General features: G+C 26.2%; 1 protein-coding gene and 1 long non-coding RNA gene across 3 annotated transcripts; both read left to right on the top strand.

Annotated features, from left to right (window-relative positions):
* The first annotated feature begins 109 nt into the window (after positions 1-109).
* On the top strand, positions 110-9,760 carry LOC113556321 (ras-related protein Rap1). Of its 2 annotated transcripts, none has more exons than XM_026961188.1 (5): positions 110-492; positions 4,914-5,152; positions 7,551-7,679; positions 7,768-7,920; positions 8,750-9,760. In XM_026961188.1, exons 2-5 carry the CDS (start codon positions 4,970-4,972, stop codon positions 8,837-8,839), a joined length of 555 nt encoding a protein of 184 aa, XP_026816989.1. In that variant the 5' UTR covers positions 110-492; positions 4,914-4,969; the 3' UTR covers positions 8,840-9,760. The 2 variants fall into 2 exon arrangements, with proteins under 2 accessions (XP_026816989.1, XP_026816990.1); XM_026961189.1 differs by lacking the exon at positions 110-492 and adding an exon at positions 928-1,070.
* Positions 9,761-14,431: 4,671 nt separating this feature from the next.
* Positions 14,432-17,367, top strand: LOC113558638. The gene is made up of 3 exons (XR_003405674.1): positions 14,432-14,865; positions 16,467-16,521; positions 16,603-17,367. It is a non-coding gene; the product is annotated as an uncharacterized LOC113558638 (long non-coding RNA).
* Positions 17,368-18,763: the final 1,396 nt, after the last annotated feature.

An 18,763-nucleotide genomic window follows, 5' to 3' on the forward strand; every position in this document is an offset into this window, starting at 1 on the left:
CCGACATACGGCCGACTCGACCGAATACCGACGGCAGCAGCACCAGCGGCGGCGGCGGCGGCGTCGTCGTCGGTCGTCACTCGTCGTCATTCAGTCGGTCGTAAAAAAGCGCATCGTTCACATAGCACCGACCGCTTCGTGTGTGTTTGCGTGTGCGTGTGTGAGTGAGTGTTCGTGCGTGCGCGCGCGTGTGTGTCTGTGTGTGTGTGTACGCGCGTCCGTTTGTGTGTGCGTGCGTCCGTCGGTCGTGTACGCCGATACAATACCATCATAACGCGATCCCGATACCGACTCGCCCGTCCACTCGCGCAGTCCGTTAATCTCGTTTAGTTGTCGTTTTTATTGTTATTATTATTACTATCATCTCTCGTTACTATTATTATTACGTTTCGTCTCTTTGCGGTTTTTTTCAACCCACCGGCACCGTCAGCTTTGCATGGGATCGTCGTCTGTCTTCTGCTGTCGCCGCTACACCCTTCACCGAGCTCAAAGGTACGTCTCGTGTCGTCCATCCGCACGTCAATAGCGTAGCGTGGATTATTATTAATTTATCGTTGTTATTACATAAGCACACACACCTATGGTATTGTCGTCTTAATCGCGTTACCATTGTCGTCTATTGTGCGCGATCGGCGGATATCGTCCGCCCATCCTATACGTTTCCGGTCGTGCCGTATCCTTTCCGCGTCTTACGTCGTTCAGCGGGCAGGCACGTCGTCTCACGCCCGTCCGGCGGCGTTTCACGGTAGCCTTGCGCCGAAAACCGCACGACACCGACACGACCGGATTCTTTGCGATTTTTCATTTCGATATTTTCAATAATATCATTCCGTTAGCGTGTCTCTCTCGCTCCTCCTCTCCCCCTGACCACCCATCTATAATCATCTGCCGTTCGCGTCCGCTCCGGTCCGGTCAATCGCGTAGTCTTATCAGCACGCCGAAACGCCGTCGTTTCCGTCGTTTGTTCTCGCTAATTTAGTGTTTGTTTTTTTTCAATTTTTTTTTCTTCTGTGTTCCGGTCATTTGCGATTAACATTCACGACGCCTCGTGATCGGATCGATTCTCGCTGGTATGTACATTCCCAAACGCGCGTCTATACGAATTTATTTTCGCATACCCCGCCCCTCGTTGTTGGTCCACTTGAGTATTGAGCCACCTCCCCCACCCTCTAACATCGTTCTTCACTTTTCTACCAGTGGTTGGCTGTTTTATTAATTTTTTTTCGTAACTAATTTTCCATACTACCACATTTAACTAGTTATCAATCACTCGTCAAGGGTGTACCCTGTACATGTCTTGTAGCCTACTAGTGCGGGAGTACCTGCTTTTTTTCCCTCGCTCATACTAATTGAGCGTAATAGTGATTTCATGTGTTTTATTCCTATTTAAGATTTAATTAATTACAAAAATGAATATGCCTACAAATTATATTTAATTGTCATCAATATTAAACTAATTCAAGAGCTTGGTACTTTTTACACAAATTTATGTTTAGATACCTACAATTATAATTCACTAAGGTACCCGGTAATTACATTGTCAATTATATATATTTTTCAACTCTTGAAACTATTTTCATATTTGTAATAATTAAAAATTAAGTACATTTTTATTTATTGTTTAGATTACCTAGATATTTATATCTAAATGATACATAAAATATGAGTCACTTATACTTATTAGTCTTATTAGTACTTATACATTAGTCAACTAATGTGTTTCAATTTTGCACATTCATCATTTGTAGGTACCTATTATACCTCATTATATGTTTTTAAAATATGTAGTGTTTTTTATATATATATATGCATGTATACAATAAATTATCAAAATACCTAGTATTGCTACAGCATCCAACTCTAAACAATGGTTCCAAACATTTTGTGATATTTACTTAACCTCAGATTTAACCTATATAATATAGCTTAAAAAATACTTGCATATCAATATTTATGTAAACTATTTTAATTTTAGGTACATCAATATTTGGTTTCTGAGTAATTACTGAGCAAAAAACTCTTCTGAAAATGATTGCTAATAAACGGATGTGGCTTAACTTAATTGGTTTTGCTGGCTGTCAAGTTATTAAATCAAATTATATGACAACAACTGTATATACTTACAAAGAAAGTTCTATAAAACATCTTCCCAATAAATCCCAAAATAATGTAAAAATTATCTGACCTTAAATTAATAGTTCATATTAAAATATTAAGAAAAAACATTTATTAAGTTGGTGAACTAAAAAAAATGTCAAACGCAAAGAAAAATTGTTATAAAATTTAATAAACACATTTTATTAGGCACCTACCTATATATTATGTATAAATAATGGCTTATAGGTACTCCAGCCCATGAGAGAAGTTAACTGTTTTATGCTCGCAGATTGATATCAGTGACAATTTCAAGGCATCGTTTCTTTGACTTCGAACTTTCCCGTTAGTATACAAAAACAAATACAAAGTTGCTTATTGTAATTGAACAGGTTGTTGTCTTTTTGATCATAAATGGAAATTTGATGTAATTATTGTGTGGAGGGGAGCTGAGCTTATAATGCTCGTTACATCTATAAGTACGAAGCGACCTGAACGCTCATTCGTAGTTATTAATTTCACTTCAATAACAAAATTTTACAAACTAAAAAATTTAACTATAAAAATAATTGGATACCTAATCTTGAACATTTAAAATTTTTTTAATAAAAAAATTCTAAGTAGAAATTATTATGTTATTGAATTAGAATTTATTATATTTCTGTACAATTATCGATTGTTATTAAATTAAGTATAAACTATGTCCTGATTATTTTTAGGTATTTATTTATTTACCTTTTTTTATAAGATATTGTTATTAATATTTTAATTTTAATTTATATTCTGGTTCATAAGAGAATACAACTGGTCAACGACTAAAATGCATCCAAATTCATACAACTCCACTAACTCCATACACCTATAACGTTAGCATTGGTCAAAATTAGTTGCTGCCATCGTTCTACATGTGTTATGCGGGTGCATTCTTTTGTGGGTTGGACTTAATCAACCAGTAAAATTGTTTATATTGTGAAATTACTAAGTATGTTGACCAAATCAGCCAATTATGCATATGTCAATAAATAAAGTAAATGTATGAAAATTAGAGGATTTTAGAAGTTGTTAGTCAATTAAAAAAATAAATGAATAAGGTATCAATTACGTTTATAGTATAGGTTAGGTATACTTTATGGTAGTCAATAAATAATTAGCTTTTTTAAAAGTTCAATTGAACAAAATTATTAATTGATTAAGCCATTTTCCAACTTTCAATATAAAGTTGTTTTTTTATCATACATTCTAAAACTTAAAAGTATGCCTTTACATAAAAATAATCTTCATTAGTAACATTATCAACTTCATTGGGTTCTTCAGCACCAATAGTAATAGTCAAAACATAATTATTATTCAAGGATAGGTATGTTGGTAATAATAATTTTATTTCACTTTTTGAACATAGTTGTTTTTTCTGCTTTTTAGATTTTTCATTGTATAGATTTATTAATGTTTATTTCCTGAATCAATCAATACTAACAAAAGTAAAGATAAAATTGAAAAGTTTCTATCTATGATAAAATATTATTTACTATACAATTGTTAATTGTGTGTTTTCTATGATAGAAAAATAAATCTCTTTTAACATGTTCACGTCCGCGTACATTTCAGAGGTCAGGTGCTACTAATTGCGTAAATATTGGATAACATTGCACTCGTGACGATCAGGCAAATTATAAACATAAAAATACCGGTAAATGAAAATCAGCTGTTTGTTTTTGTTCTAAATGTTCTAATACTTATACAGAATGATCATTCTAAATAAAATAATTGATCACTACCAGCCAAATATTTTAAATAACGAATAAAAGTAATTGTCCTATGACGATTATGGGTTGTCATTGATTGGTAGCGCCCAACATAGAATGACGACTGTGTGTCGTCATTGGAACTGAACGTGTTAATATTATACATATTTAAAATTTGATTTATTTATCATACGTAACATTAATTGTTTTAACGTATATTTCTAGTTCACATACATTATGATAAGCATGCTAAAATTACTTAACAAAATAGTTATGTTCAATGTCTAGTAGTTTCAATAAAATCTGTTTATTAAGTATATTATATTTTTTTGAGTAAAACATTTTTAACTTAAAAATATCTTTTGAACTAAATTTTAACATTTTAAATTCTTTTGACTTCAATCTTTCAATAATTAGGTATATTGTCTTAAGTTGGCCTTATTCTTGTGTTAATTTAAATACCTAACACATTACTTTGCAAAATGTAACTGTTTAATCTGCACATATGTCTGTAGGATCTTCTAATCAATAGGTACTATTGTTTATTTTTAAAAATAATTACATGTAGATATATATAGATATCTATATAGTTAGTAACTTGTAGGTTGTTAGGTGTATGATTTCAAAACCTAAGTAGTAAGTAGTTTAAAATTTGTTAAGTATTATGTTTGATTCAATTCAACATTTCTATTTTATAAATAAACAACATATTTCAAGTGATATTATACAAAATGAGGCTATTTTTTTTTTTTAACTATTTCCCAGTAAAATAGTATGCCTACCTCAACCATTGTCCTAACTATATTATTAGTAGCTATCTAGCTATTTGATCTTTAATTAAGCATTGAACTTTGTTTGTAGGCTACTTTAATTAAATATTATCTACCAACATACACGCTCTAATTTATTTTTAGAATTTGATGAATTTTTCATTGTCTATTATTATTTTTATGTACATAATTTTCATAAATTATATGTATATAATATAACTAGTAATATATAAGTTTATTTTTTATTATATCATATTAATAAATAATTTGTCTTCTATTAATCATGATAAAATATTTTTTGTTTTAGCACATAAAAGATACATTTAAAGAATTTAATATATATTTGAGACAATATCAAATAAAATGCGGGAATACAAGATAGTTGTTCTGGGCAGTGGTGGAGTTGGTAAATCTGCATTGACAGTGCAATTTGTGCAAGGTATATTTGTTGAAAAGTATGATCCAACTATAGAAGACAGTTATCGTAAACAAGTTGAAGTGGATGGACAACAATGTATGCTTGAAATTCTTGATACAGCTGGAACGGTATGTATTAAAATAATATATTTTATGTATGTATAATTACCAATTAAATATTTAAAAATAAATGTAAAAAAGTATGAAGTTTCAATTTTAATCCTAATACATGATGTGTATTGTTAACTAATGAATTAACTTAATATAATAATACTTTAAAGACAGAAATGTCTTAAGGCCCGCTATGACCAATTATAAAATATTTTATAGACTCTATTTATTTATTAAGGAAATTGAATTAGTGTTATGATTTAATGAACACAATTCAATAATTCTTTCTCAAATTTGCAGTAAATAAATTAAAGTTTGTGGTAAGTTTTAAGTATAATTAATAGCACTTTCAACTCATCAGCTTAGAGTTAAAGTTAGAATTATTGGTTGAGTAAATTAACACAGTTAATTATATATTAAAATCTGTTAAATATCTTTATAATCAAAATAACAAATTTGTTATACTGTTCAGTAACTTTTTTATTTTTATTGCTATCAGTAATATTTATTTAAACTGATATGTATTGTTTGATAGTATTAGAAACTTCAGAGTCACTAAAAGTGTTTGAAATATAAGGTAACCAAGAGAAAATAATAGGTATTATATTATTGGTAAATTCTATTCATATATTTTTATAATTTTGATTGGTAGTACTATATGGTTAGGTATAACCTTATATTTCTAATATTTCATACATTACATTTATAAAATTTTATTATTTTACTTTAAGTAGTATTTATTATCTACTTTATCAATCATTTTATGTTAAACTAACACTATGGCACTGTTAAATATTATAGGTTAGATATTCTTAGAGTATCAATCTTTAAAAATATTTTTTTCTGTCATAATTCTAAATTGTACTATAGGTATTTTATGATTGCACGTGTTAGTTCTGAGACTAAACAGTTAAATAGGGTAGGGGTATTTTAGAAAAAATATAAAATGATGAACAATTTAAATGTGTACATTGAAATTAAGGATATTTAATATGAACTTTTTGTAGTTAACAACATATTAAAGTTGTAAAATATATTTATACTTGAAACATTTTTATTTTTTCTTGTAAACAATCATTTTCCAATTTATTATTATAGCTTAATATATTTTTAAATGATGATTGATATGCAGAAATAGACTATAAATAATTATAGTAGGTATAGCTATTTAGCTGTACAAGTTTTTGCATTCTTTGAAATAAATGGTCATTGCCATCACCTTGATTACAGTTAATAATTATGCGGGACACATTCATTAATTTAGTTTATAAAAAAGTACGCTCGTATAATTTTTTTTTCAAATTAAAGAATAGTTTTAATTTTTGAATTAATAATAAATCATTGAAACAAAATTTTAAGTTTAATTAAAAAATATAAATATATATATATTAATATACATATATTGTTAAGTTTAACAATTCATTTTTATAATATTGAAATGCTAAGACCCTTAATGATTCTATATGATTGTACATAATATAAATTTGTTATATATATTTTTTTACTTAAGATAAATCAACAATTTGTTACATAACAGGATGGGTGGGGTGAAGATGGGCGTAATTTAATGACGTTATTCAATGATAGTGCTTTGGCGTGTTTATTTAAATACAATTTATATTAGAATATTGTTAAAGTTGGAGAAAGTCTCTTGGCCATTGTCATTATTTTAGACTTCGAGGAGGATACATAAAAATATACATTAAAAGCGAGTGGTTAAAACCAAAAATTAATTAAATGGGTAAAACTATGAGCTAGGTACTGCCAGTTATGAAGAGAAATCATCATATTTAATTGTATAGATATAGATTGCTTAAAACTATGAATAATGTATAGTATGTGACTACTGTATATGTACCTATATACAAAAATGTTTTTACAAATATTAGTGATTTTAAATTATTTTTATAAATATTCTGTCATGTGAAAACTTCCAATCATATAGGGTTATTATAAGTTAGGTATCAACCTTAAACTCCAAGTTCCTTAATTTGTTTATCTAATTTTTTGTGCAAAAATTAGTTAATCATTAAAAATAAAACAATAAAATGATTCTTCTCTCTTTTTAATTGGCAATACTACTCTATCTCCCTCACCCCAAAAAAAAAACAATTTTGACTCACAACATCAATATGCATTTCAAATTCAAACTAAAAGTTTGGTCCATTTTAGATTTTAATAATGGATTAGTTAATTTTTACCTTGTAAAATTATACATTATTAATGCAGTGTAAAAATATAAACTTCTTAATTTAGTTTATGACTATTTTAATGTATAAATTCTTAATTATTATGTATTTATTAAGTATCATTTGTGCATAAAAATTAAAATAAAATTTTTTTTTTATTATTAATATCAAGATATTTAGTGTAAAGTGTATATTATATCGTTACTTACATAATTAATTGTTTCCAGGAACAATTTACAGCAATGAGAGATTTGTATATGAAAAATGGCCAAGGATTTGTTCTCGTATATTCTATTACAGCACAATCAACATTTAATGATTTACAAGATTTACGAGAACAAATTTTAAGAGTAAAGGTACATCACTTTTAATAATTACATATTAAATAAAGCATCTATTTCTTTTATAACATGCCATGTTAATGTATAAAAATTAAAAATTTAGGACACTGATGATGTCCCCATGGTATTAGTGGGAAACAAGTGTGATTTAGAAGAAGAAAGAGTAGTTGGTAAAGAACATGGTGTGAATCTTGCTCGTCAATTCAATTGTGCTTTTATGGAAACATCCGCTAAAGCTAAAATTAATGTCATTGATGTAAGTATCAATATGTATTAAGATGTCATATATATATATATATATATATGTATATATGTGTGCGTGTATTTTATTTTATTGATAGTGAGGTAGTTTAAATAGAAAAGATTTGTTTGTATATAAATATCTTAATTTCATTCCCTATATTATTATTATATTTTTTTTTTTTTTTAGAAACATCAAAGTGTGAGTATTTAATAAATTAGTATACATTTTCATTATTAATATTATAATAAACTAGTAATTTGTATTGTATTGGCATAATATTGAAAATTTAAATATTAATTTATTTATTTGTCATGTTATGTTTTTAAAAATAATGAATTTTTATACCATAAAAAACATTTCTTTCAATGTTTTAAATTTAAGAATACTTAATTAGTTATTAGTTATTTTTTATGATATATCTATTATTTTCTTGCTTTCTTCATTTTTATTTTACTAGTATAGACTTAACTATATTACCACTAAAATATTTATTATTAGCACAAATTATTTCAAATAACTGAATTTTCAAAATTAATATGATTTTTGTCATGTAAATTTTGAGAATAAAAAATCTGTAAAAACAGTTAAATTGATTTTATATAAACAAAAACTAATAACTTTTATTTATATAAATATAAATATATATAATATATATATGATTTAAGTTTAAAACAAAAGATTTAATGACAGTGCTACTGCATGATTGTGAATATAGTTTTTATTTTTTATTTAATTTAAATCCTTGATAAATATAAATACATCTGTGTACAAAATGTTAGTTTATTTTTTTTTTTCATTTAAATTGGTTTATAAAATAAAAAAAAATATTTATTTGTTTTAGATATTCTACGACTTAGTGAGACAGATCAACAAAAAAAGTCCAGAGAAAAAACAGAAACAAAAAAAGAAGTCGCTATGCGCTCTTCTTTAAATAGCTTAATAACAATGATGAAACAACAATCAATGCCAACAATCCACGTAGAAAGAAAGGAATGTTTAACAATGTGGTAAAAATATTGTTTTATGAGTCAATGCTAAATTTGTTATTGCTTACTAATTTTTATTTTAAATGGCTAAATCGACTTTTCCAAATTGCTTTTGTACTTTTTTTTTTTAATTTATAAGTACCTAATTATTATTATTATTATTATTATTATTTTATTGTTCATTATTGGATATAGCCAAAATTGTAATATTTTCTGAGGCCTGGATCTTTGTATATACCATTAATTATAAAACATTTTACACAAATTAACAACAATGTGTAATTGGCCGTTTTTGTTTGTAAATCTAATGTGTCAATAATCCCTTATTTTTCTAACTGCATTTTTGAAAACATTACCTTTTTTTTTCTCTATTTTTAAAATGTTAATTAAAAATATAAATATTCTTAACATAGTTTTCCATATAAGTGCCAACATTTAAAGTTATATACAATTTTCATCTATAAATTAAATCTGCCGCGTATTATTTCTGAATTTGAAGTTCATAACTCATCAATCACATATTATGTTAAAATATTTACTCATTAACAAACGTTCCAATTTTAAAATTGTGATTATTTTGAAAATTATGCTGCCAATAATAACTGTTGTTTCTTGGTAATTTAAAAATCTGCACATAAGTTTTAGATTCGCAATAAATCAACCATGACATATTGATGAATTCATTAAATTATTCATCAACATTAGAAGTACCATAAACTTAAAACTCCCATGGCATAATACACAAACTTACAATAATATATTTATCCATTCCAGTACTAATTTTATTACTAACTATTTCTTTTTTCAATATTATTATATGTATCTTGATTTAAAATATATATATATATATTATTATATATTATTCATAGCACATCAATTATAAAATAACTGAATTACCAATTAAAGTAACGTGTATTAAAAATTGTTTGCTTGTTAAAATATTTAAATTCTCTGGTTTTTAGTGTAGTCATATAATTATTGTATTTAGGCCAAAAACTAGTATGAATATATTATTTTAGTTGATCTTTTTTCTTAACTGAGCTTATGATTATTATCGTATTATTTCATTAATTGATTTAAATTGCGTTTTCAATCATCCAGGGTTTAAGATAAACACCAGTTATAAGTATAATAGGTCTACCTGTTAAAACTTGATGAGTATTTTCCAAATATTGTGTGCTTTGCTATCTTTCACAATCCTAATTACCGATATTCATTTATTAAACTTATAAATTATAACTATAACGTAAAGGGCAATTTTGAGTATTAATATTCTTGTTTGGAAAACCTTGGATTTCATTAGTCTTGAATTATTTTTTATCAAATTATTGAAAACTTATTTTATTCATTCAAGACACAGTTTTATGTTAACATACATGTTTGCACTATAAAAGGCTAATAGGTCCAATCCTACTCATAAGACAAATTTTTTTTCAACTAAAAACATTGATCGAACAATTCCTTATTCATGTACTATATTTCAATCTGGCATAATATTCTATGATCATCCATCTTTTATTTATTTGAATATTAATTAAATGGTCATAGTCTCTGTATATTGTACCTGTATGTATGACGCACAATAATATTCTTGTGATAACGAACAAACATAATCATTTATAACTTGTTATTACAAAATTTGTACAATCACACAAGGTACTCATTTATAGTTATTATGACTAAATACTATAGAGTAAAAATTAAAATTCTTTATTCTTTTGTTCTTATAAACAGCATTTTTTTGACACTTGATAAAATTGATGTTTGTAGCTTAGAAAAATTTAGCATTTACCTAAATAAAATTAATTTTCTTTTTTTTTTTTTATTTTAATAATTATAATAATATATGTATTTTGACTTGTTAACAATTTTCAATTCTAATAGTTGTTTAATAAATATTACTTAACAAACCCATAATTGTAAGGATGTGCAAATACATATAAATAAAAAAAAATGTTTATAAATATATATTTAAATATATATATAAATAATTCTGTGTATGTATTTATTAAAGAATTACAGAAGTGTAATTATAGGTACCATTTATGCATTTATATATATCTAACATATAAGTGTTTGTAGGCCAATATTTAGTATATTCATTTATAGTATGAGAGCCCTAATTCCTTTAATATTGACAACATTAATTAATTTAAAATAAAATTTTTAGAGTTATTGTTAACTTTTATTTTTTTTTTTTGCTTATAAAACAACAAATCAATGGAACCAATTTTTAGACAATATTATTGTTGGTAGAATAGTAAAGTTTTCATTGGTGGTTTAATTATTTATTTTACTATTACATTTTTTTTATATATATCTATAAATATATATATATATATACATAATTCTTCATAAACATGTAAATTTTAATATTATTTATTTATTTTCTATCTAATTATACATTTAACAACAACTAATTCCAATTACACTAAAAGAAAAGAAAAACTTTATTGTATTCGTACTGATAAAATGGTTTTTATATATTTGAACCATTATGGTTTTCTCTTAATAAACATATTGTTTATTGTGTTCTGTGTGTTGTGCAAACCAGAGGACCAATTTAATTATGCAAAACTTTTTAAGTGTGTTCTCTAATCGTACTGTATAATATTACATTCTATGTATTGTTAAACCCATTTTATTGATTTATTGTTTATATAATCTTATTTTATATGTCTGTATACATACATATATTATTTTTATTTATCAATGTATTGATTATTTTATTATTTATTATTATTATTTATTTTTATTTTTTACCTAGTTTAGATTCTAAAAGCAAATAATATGAAATATATATTGGACCCAAGTTACTAAAGAATGTGAATTAATAACAATAATAATAATAATGATAGTTCATTTTATGTTTTATTTTATAAAATAATCAAACAACTAGTAGGAGTGTTAAATGTACAGCACAAACTAGTGCACAAACACCCTACTGTAGTTAATTTTTTTTTTTATGTTATATATATCTTATTATTTTGTAATTGAAATTGCACTCGCAGAGAGTGTACAACTGCGATATAAATTGATACTATTTCTATATGTCTTGTAATTACACAAGGTGTTTTATTCTTATTTTTAAATGTTTATTTAACTAAATATTTCAATTATCGTAAAAAAAAGTGTCGCATTATTCCTTTCACTTTGATCACTATTTATCATTGTAATATAAATTAATATACAAAATATATTGTAGTAAATTATTTTTCAAAAACAACTATACGAGAAAATATATAATATTACACATACAATAATATAATACTCATCTAGGTTTTAATAACCTAATCAGATGTTTCGATCATTTGTTATGCGATTGATCATAAGATTATATGATATAATATAATATGTATACGTAAAACGTTTGGGTCTGTGTATTAATACAATAACTATACTCATATAACATGTATACTTCTAAACGACTTGCTATCGTGTTTTTTTTTTTTTTAACTTGATGAGTAATGAGAAAAGTGTATTAAATTATATTATCGTGAAAAGCAAACTCGGTAAATGATCTAATATGTATGTAATAATATTATCCTCTGAATGTTTATCTTGTTTTTTTTATAAGAATATTATCATGTTTACCATGATGGCTATTCATATTGGACCGTTATAGTAAAAAATTAAAAAAAAAAAAATATTTATTAATTTATTCTTAAATAAAATATGTATACCACTATTTAGTTTATTATATTGTAATTAAATATTATTTTTAATTTCGACCAAAAAAAAAAAAAATTTATTATATTTGTATAGTTACAAATTAATTGTATTTAAAATTCCTATTTTGTATTTTATATTATTAGTTTTTTTGAAACAGCAGCTACAAGCAACTCCTAAAGTCTACCACTTACTGACTGGTTTTAGGTGAAATGAAAAATGTATCATTTTTACAATCATGTTTTATTATTATTATTATTATGATTATTTTTTTTTTTAATAATTATAACTATAATTAATATCTTTATTTGGAAAATAAGTGTTGTTCAATAATGTTGTCGAGTAGAGAAACTTAAACAATATTCATCTAGTACTCACATATAATGTAAATACTGGAAATCAACTCGAGAAGTAACCAAGGAATATTTTTATAAAGTAATCTCAGCAAGTATGGTTTTAACTGGAACAGAGCTGAAAATGTTTCTTTTTAAAATTTATTATTAATCACACAGCTAAAATATATTGATTCTGTATTCATAGCATATTTGATGATTTCTTTACACATCTATCTTACTTGCTGAGCTAGTGAGATGATTGTATTCTGATTATTGCTCAGCATTTTATAGCTGAGAAAATGTAAATCAATAAAATACATTGCCTTTCCGCGTCAAATTCCACTAGTAACTTGAACATGACATAAATATTCAATGGTTTTAACACAAAAACCTGTAAACAGTAAGCAAAACGTTAACATGTTGAATGTTCAACTGACGAAAGTTAAAAGATCAAAAAAAAATCATTAATATTCGTCTACAATTACATGATTTCAACGTCATATTGTGATTGGCGTACATTTTTTATGATTGTATATTTATGTGTGTGTGCATTTAAGATAATATAATATGCAATGAAATTGTTCATAGAAAATTGTACAGGGTAATTAACTGGACAATGATTTAACAATAAAAACAAATTAAGTACCTACCATGTAAAAATAAGACAATTCAATTTATATTTTTAAACACCTATCTAGTGCTAAAAACAAAAACCGGAAAATGTAAAATGCAGCAACTTCTTTGAGAGTATTTTTTAAGAGGATGTAGTATCCACATGTGTTGTTTCCGTCTTACACACGTACAACATAGCAAATTTTCGTTCACCAGTGTCAGTATTGTGCTGTTAGTACTTAGTTTTGATATTTGAGTGAACTGACCTATTATAAAATGTAAAGGTAAGATTATTATCTAAGGCCCCACGTAGTCTTTTATTGATATTATTTTTCTTATCTAAATTATGATCTTTTTGAAACTGAACATTTTAAAATGACCATCAATCATAATTTATTTAAAAATAATACTATCAACTGAATAAAAAAAATCCAAAAATTCGCTTTGGTCCTAAACTAGATCTATACCAAATGTCCAAATACATAAATATTGTCTATTTTAAATTCACTTTTTATTTGATATTTTAATTTTTGAACTAAACCACGAGTAGGTAGGTAGGTGTATAATAAAATATTAGTGAATTTACAAAGACACCATACCTGTACCTATGTGTTATCTGTCTCCGTTTGAAACAACTAACATAGTCAATTTTACGTCAAGAATAATCCATTTTCCTCACGTTATTATAATTAGACAGTGATATTTGACCGATTATCCAATAAGTAGGTACAAAATATATTGTCCAGGGTCCCACATTACCACATACCTATTTTAATTTTGAAGCAAGTCACGTCCGTTTTAAAATTTATAATTTTTAAAATATTGTTATCAATAAAATTCAAGCGCGTGGATATTATCTTGATAACAATGAATAATGATAACACTCGGGAGTGTTAGCATTTTTCATATTATTAACACGGAATATCTTTTGAATACTCTGCGTCATTAAACAGATTTAATCTATGCCACTAGTCAGTCACAAAAGTTGTAAATTGCTGAAATTCGTGTGAACCGTATTCTGTATTTCTGTAGTACCTGCCTAGAGTTTTTGTTTAACATTTATCAATTTGTCCGTTTTTGAATGATGGAAAACTTTAAAAAGAAGCTGGAACGCGATTTTGAGTGCTCCGAGAAGTCAGTCCCTTTGGATATTGTTTCTGAATCAAGGAGTACTGATGGGGCTACTGTTAAATTAAAAAAAATAAAACGCAGAGTGGCTAATAATTGCTAAGTATTCATCGTAGAATCATTAATGCGCACAAGAGATAGCTGCGGCTTGAAAATGCTGTTGTAAAATGTCTAAACTTGGCCTGTTGGCAATTTCGGCAATTGCTATGCAAATGATGATACTACAGGTAATTTAAACATTAAACAAACCTATTACTTATTTTACATCAGGTGATTAGGTATTTTTATGAATTGGTATTGTATGATTTCGTAGACGTTGGTAAAGCTATCAAAATATCAGTCGACCTAAAATGGACATAGTAGTGTAACTTATTCGATTACATTTCAGATCCTTTTATAATATATAAATGTTGACAATTATGAAGATGTTACGCGAATAATATTACTCTGGGTAATATAGACCAACATATTACATGATAGACGAGAAATGTCTGTCTACATTTTTATTGCTGATAATTTTATTCAGTTGTCGTGTATTAATTTTACCTACCTTAAGGAGGACTGTTTTTGCTACAGATCACGATGAAACTCTATTGCAGAGGTTACCAATAAATATTTTTAAGGACAACATTAGAAATCTGAACATTTTTTGCGGGCTATCAAAATTCTAAGTACATATAATAACATAATATATAATGTTGTCGTAGTATACAGTGGAACCTCGATTATCCGGGATAATGGTGGGGAGGGGGTCACAGGGATAAATGAAAACCACGGTTAATCGAGACTTTTTACAATAATGTAATTTTTAAAAATTATAATTTGAATGGTACAATTTTATAATAATGAAATCTTGAAAATTTTTATTTAATTATAATTAGAAATATATACAATAATTTTATACATAATACATCTACAGTCCATACTTATTTTTAAATTTTCGGGACAGGGAGCACGGTAAATCGCGAACACGGATAATCGAGGTTTTACTGTATGTTATTTATTTTTTGTCTGCTGGCCGGATAAAATTTGTTCACAGGCCGCCATTTGGTGACCCCCTGCTCTACAAGTTATATAATTATTAATTTTATTTTACATAATAAATAGCAAATAAAAATCCTGGTACATCTTATAAATACAAGTATAGTACAATTATATTACATAAAATACTGTATAAAATCACATACAAATAATATAGTTTAATTTGGTATAATAATTTGCGACCCACCTTCATCCTAAACAAACTTATTACAGGGTTTTTTTTTTAGAGAATTCACAAAAATATTACTTGCACAGTTGCTGCACAGTATAAACCATTAAGAATTTTAGTCAAAATTAAAATCAGGAATTTCTCCTAAAATAATATATTTAGCTACAGCGACAGAACACCAAAATATTTTTTTAATTTAGGATAAAAATGTGTATTTAAATATTTTTTTTATAGCTTGTACCGTACTCTATTTTAAATCAAAACATACCAGGCAATATATTAAAAACTATGTCATGTGTTAGTACATTTATCCCCACTACAGCTGCCTCATTGCCCAGTTTAAAAAGTGATAACTACCTATTTACGACAGCGGGATATCGATGATAATTTCCAACTAATAAACAAATTGGTTGGCAGGAGGTCAAGCAACATAAGAGCTCAATTGTATACACCACACAGTCAATTCTTATTCTTAATAGAGTATATATTATGTATTTTATATTTATAAAATTAAATTGTATTGGACTATTTTTTATAATGTTATAAGTACTAGTTTACAATACATTATTATTATGATATTTTTTAAGATTAATGTACTAAACTTTCAATTTATTACAGATACTAATGCGTTTGAAGAATGTACTATGTCTATGAAGTTGTGATTATTCATAAGGTCAGTACTATCGGTCATTATTATTAATTAACTTATATTTTGGCATACATCGTAAAATCATTAATTTTTATGTTATTTCAGACTATTGAAAAAAAATGATATTTTATTACAAAATAATGATTGATCTGAATACAACCCTACAATGATGAAAATTTAAACGTCTGCTGTTCCTTGCCAACCTTTACCAACGGTTTACATACTGTTGCCGGACAAATGTCAGGATACGCATTCGCGTGTATTGGATCCACTAAAGCTACTTTACCCTAGATTGTTTTCAGTCAGTGTTATACTGTTATGACTGATTTTAAAAATAACCAGATAAAGACATTTGCTTATGATTTCCCAAAAATCAAAAACAGATGTTGTTTTTTCATTTCAGTCAATGCATCTGGAGAAATATCCAAACAATCACTGATGTTAGATCCAACTATGAAGAGAAGGGTAATTCGGACTTTGCATTGAACGTGTGAAAATTAGATGGTCTTGCATTTGTTTCGGAGTTTAATGTCATTAAATGTTTTGAAAAGCCTAAATTTTAAATTTTAATAGATAACGAGGACCTACTGTTTAATTTAGTTGACTATTTTGAAACTACATGGATTGGTAAACTCCAATAAACCGCTCTTGGACGAATGCTTTCAAAATACAAACTAAGTCTTTAGAACTATTATGAAGCATCATTGAATGACCTGCCAAAAACTAATTACGCCGTTGAAGGCTGCCATCAAGGATTCAATTTTCTATACTAGAGCTATATTCTATATAATGATATATAGAAAATTACATTAAATGTTTTATGTGCATTTTTAGTTCAATTTTTTACAACAAAGGATATTCACGCGTAAAATACCTAACTACATTTATCCTTTAACGTTAAACGATATTTGACATGTTATTGTTATTTAAAAACAAATAACTGTAGATACTTAAAATATTCACCATTTCACCAAAATTTGTTTAAATTATCATTTTCTATAAATGATAAACTTTTCAAGATATTTTGTTACTTTTCTTTAATTAATAAGAAATGTATACAATAAATATAGTATAGTATAGTACATGATAATTTGATAGTAAAGTTTACCTATGTACGTGTAGGTAAAATACTAAAATTTAAACTTTATTAAAAATATATTTATATTAGTTTTAATGTACTTCATTTAAAATAAGTTTATCTACTATTGAAGTTTGTTTTGGAGTTTTTCGGATCATGGGTACTTTTATCTTGCATTTTTCTTTGTACATTTAATTAAATATTATTATTATTTCAAGTAACATACTATTACATAGTATTACATCAAAATTAAAAATGTTTTTTATTAACTTCAAAAAAAAAAAAAACCTTTAAAATATATTGATATAAGTACTTGTTTTGTATTCTTGTTTTTCTATTAAAATATAAATTACCTCATAGGCGGAAATCCATTGAAAAAGTTGGGGGGGGGGCTACAATTCTTCTCATAAACCAAAGCCGTTAAAAATGTATTAATTGTATGCAATATTTATGTATAATGGATTTTATTTTCATTTTCATTTAGTGAGATAGATCTCTGAAACCAGAGAGTGGATTTTGTTGTTTGGGGTCTTGTTAGATTCACATTGGCTAGGAGAAGTACAGTGAAGATTTTCAGAACTTTATTTTTTATAATTAATTTACTACAAAGCTTCAAAAAAAATTAAAACACATTTAATTAGGAGTTTTTTTTATGTTTTTCAGCTTTATAGCTTTGTAGTGAGTTAACAATTGAAAATAAAGTTCTGAAAATCTTCACAACACTTTTCCTAGACTAAGTGAATCTAACAAGACCCAAAATAACAAAACCAGTTCTCTAGTTTCGGTTCTATCGCTTTAAATGAAAATCTAGCAAAAAATAACAATTTTTTTAACTGTGAAAAATTATTATTATACATGGTAATTCTTTTATCATAAAACACTCATCATTTCAAAAAATATTCATGTTTTTTTAAAAAACAACGTTTTTATTAAAAAATTGATAGATGCGCGAAGTGGAGTGGTACGTGGTTATCCCGCAAAATGTTTGTCCATTACTCCGTTTGTCTAAACTTTAAATACGTATAACTCATTAACTACTCGCCCTAATTTCGATTTTTATGTATCAAATTACTCGGAAAATTATTCTACTTTGGAATATGAAAATAAAACTCTATGTTGTCATTCAAAAGAGTAAAAATCTTAAAAAAATATTAGGATACAAAAATATTAAAAAATATAATTTTTTAA

This window comes from Rhopalosiphum maidis, chromosome 3 (assembly GCF_003676215.2).
Source record: "Rhopalosiphum maidis isolate BTI-1 chromosome 3, ASM367621v3, whole genome shotgun sequence".
NCBI classification, from domain to species: domain Eukaryota; kingdom Metazoa; phylum Arthropoda; class Insecta; order Hemiptera; family Aphididae; genus Rhopalosiphum; species Rhopalosiphum maidis.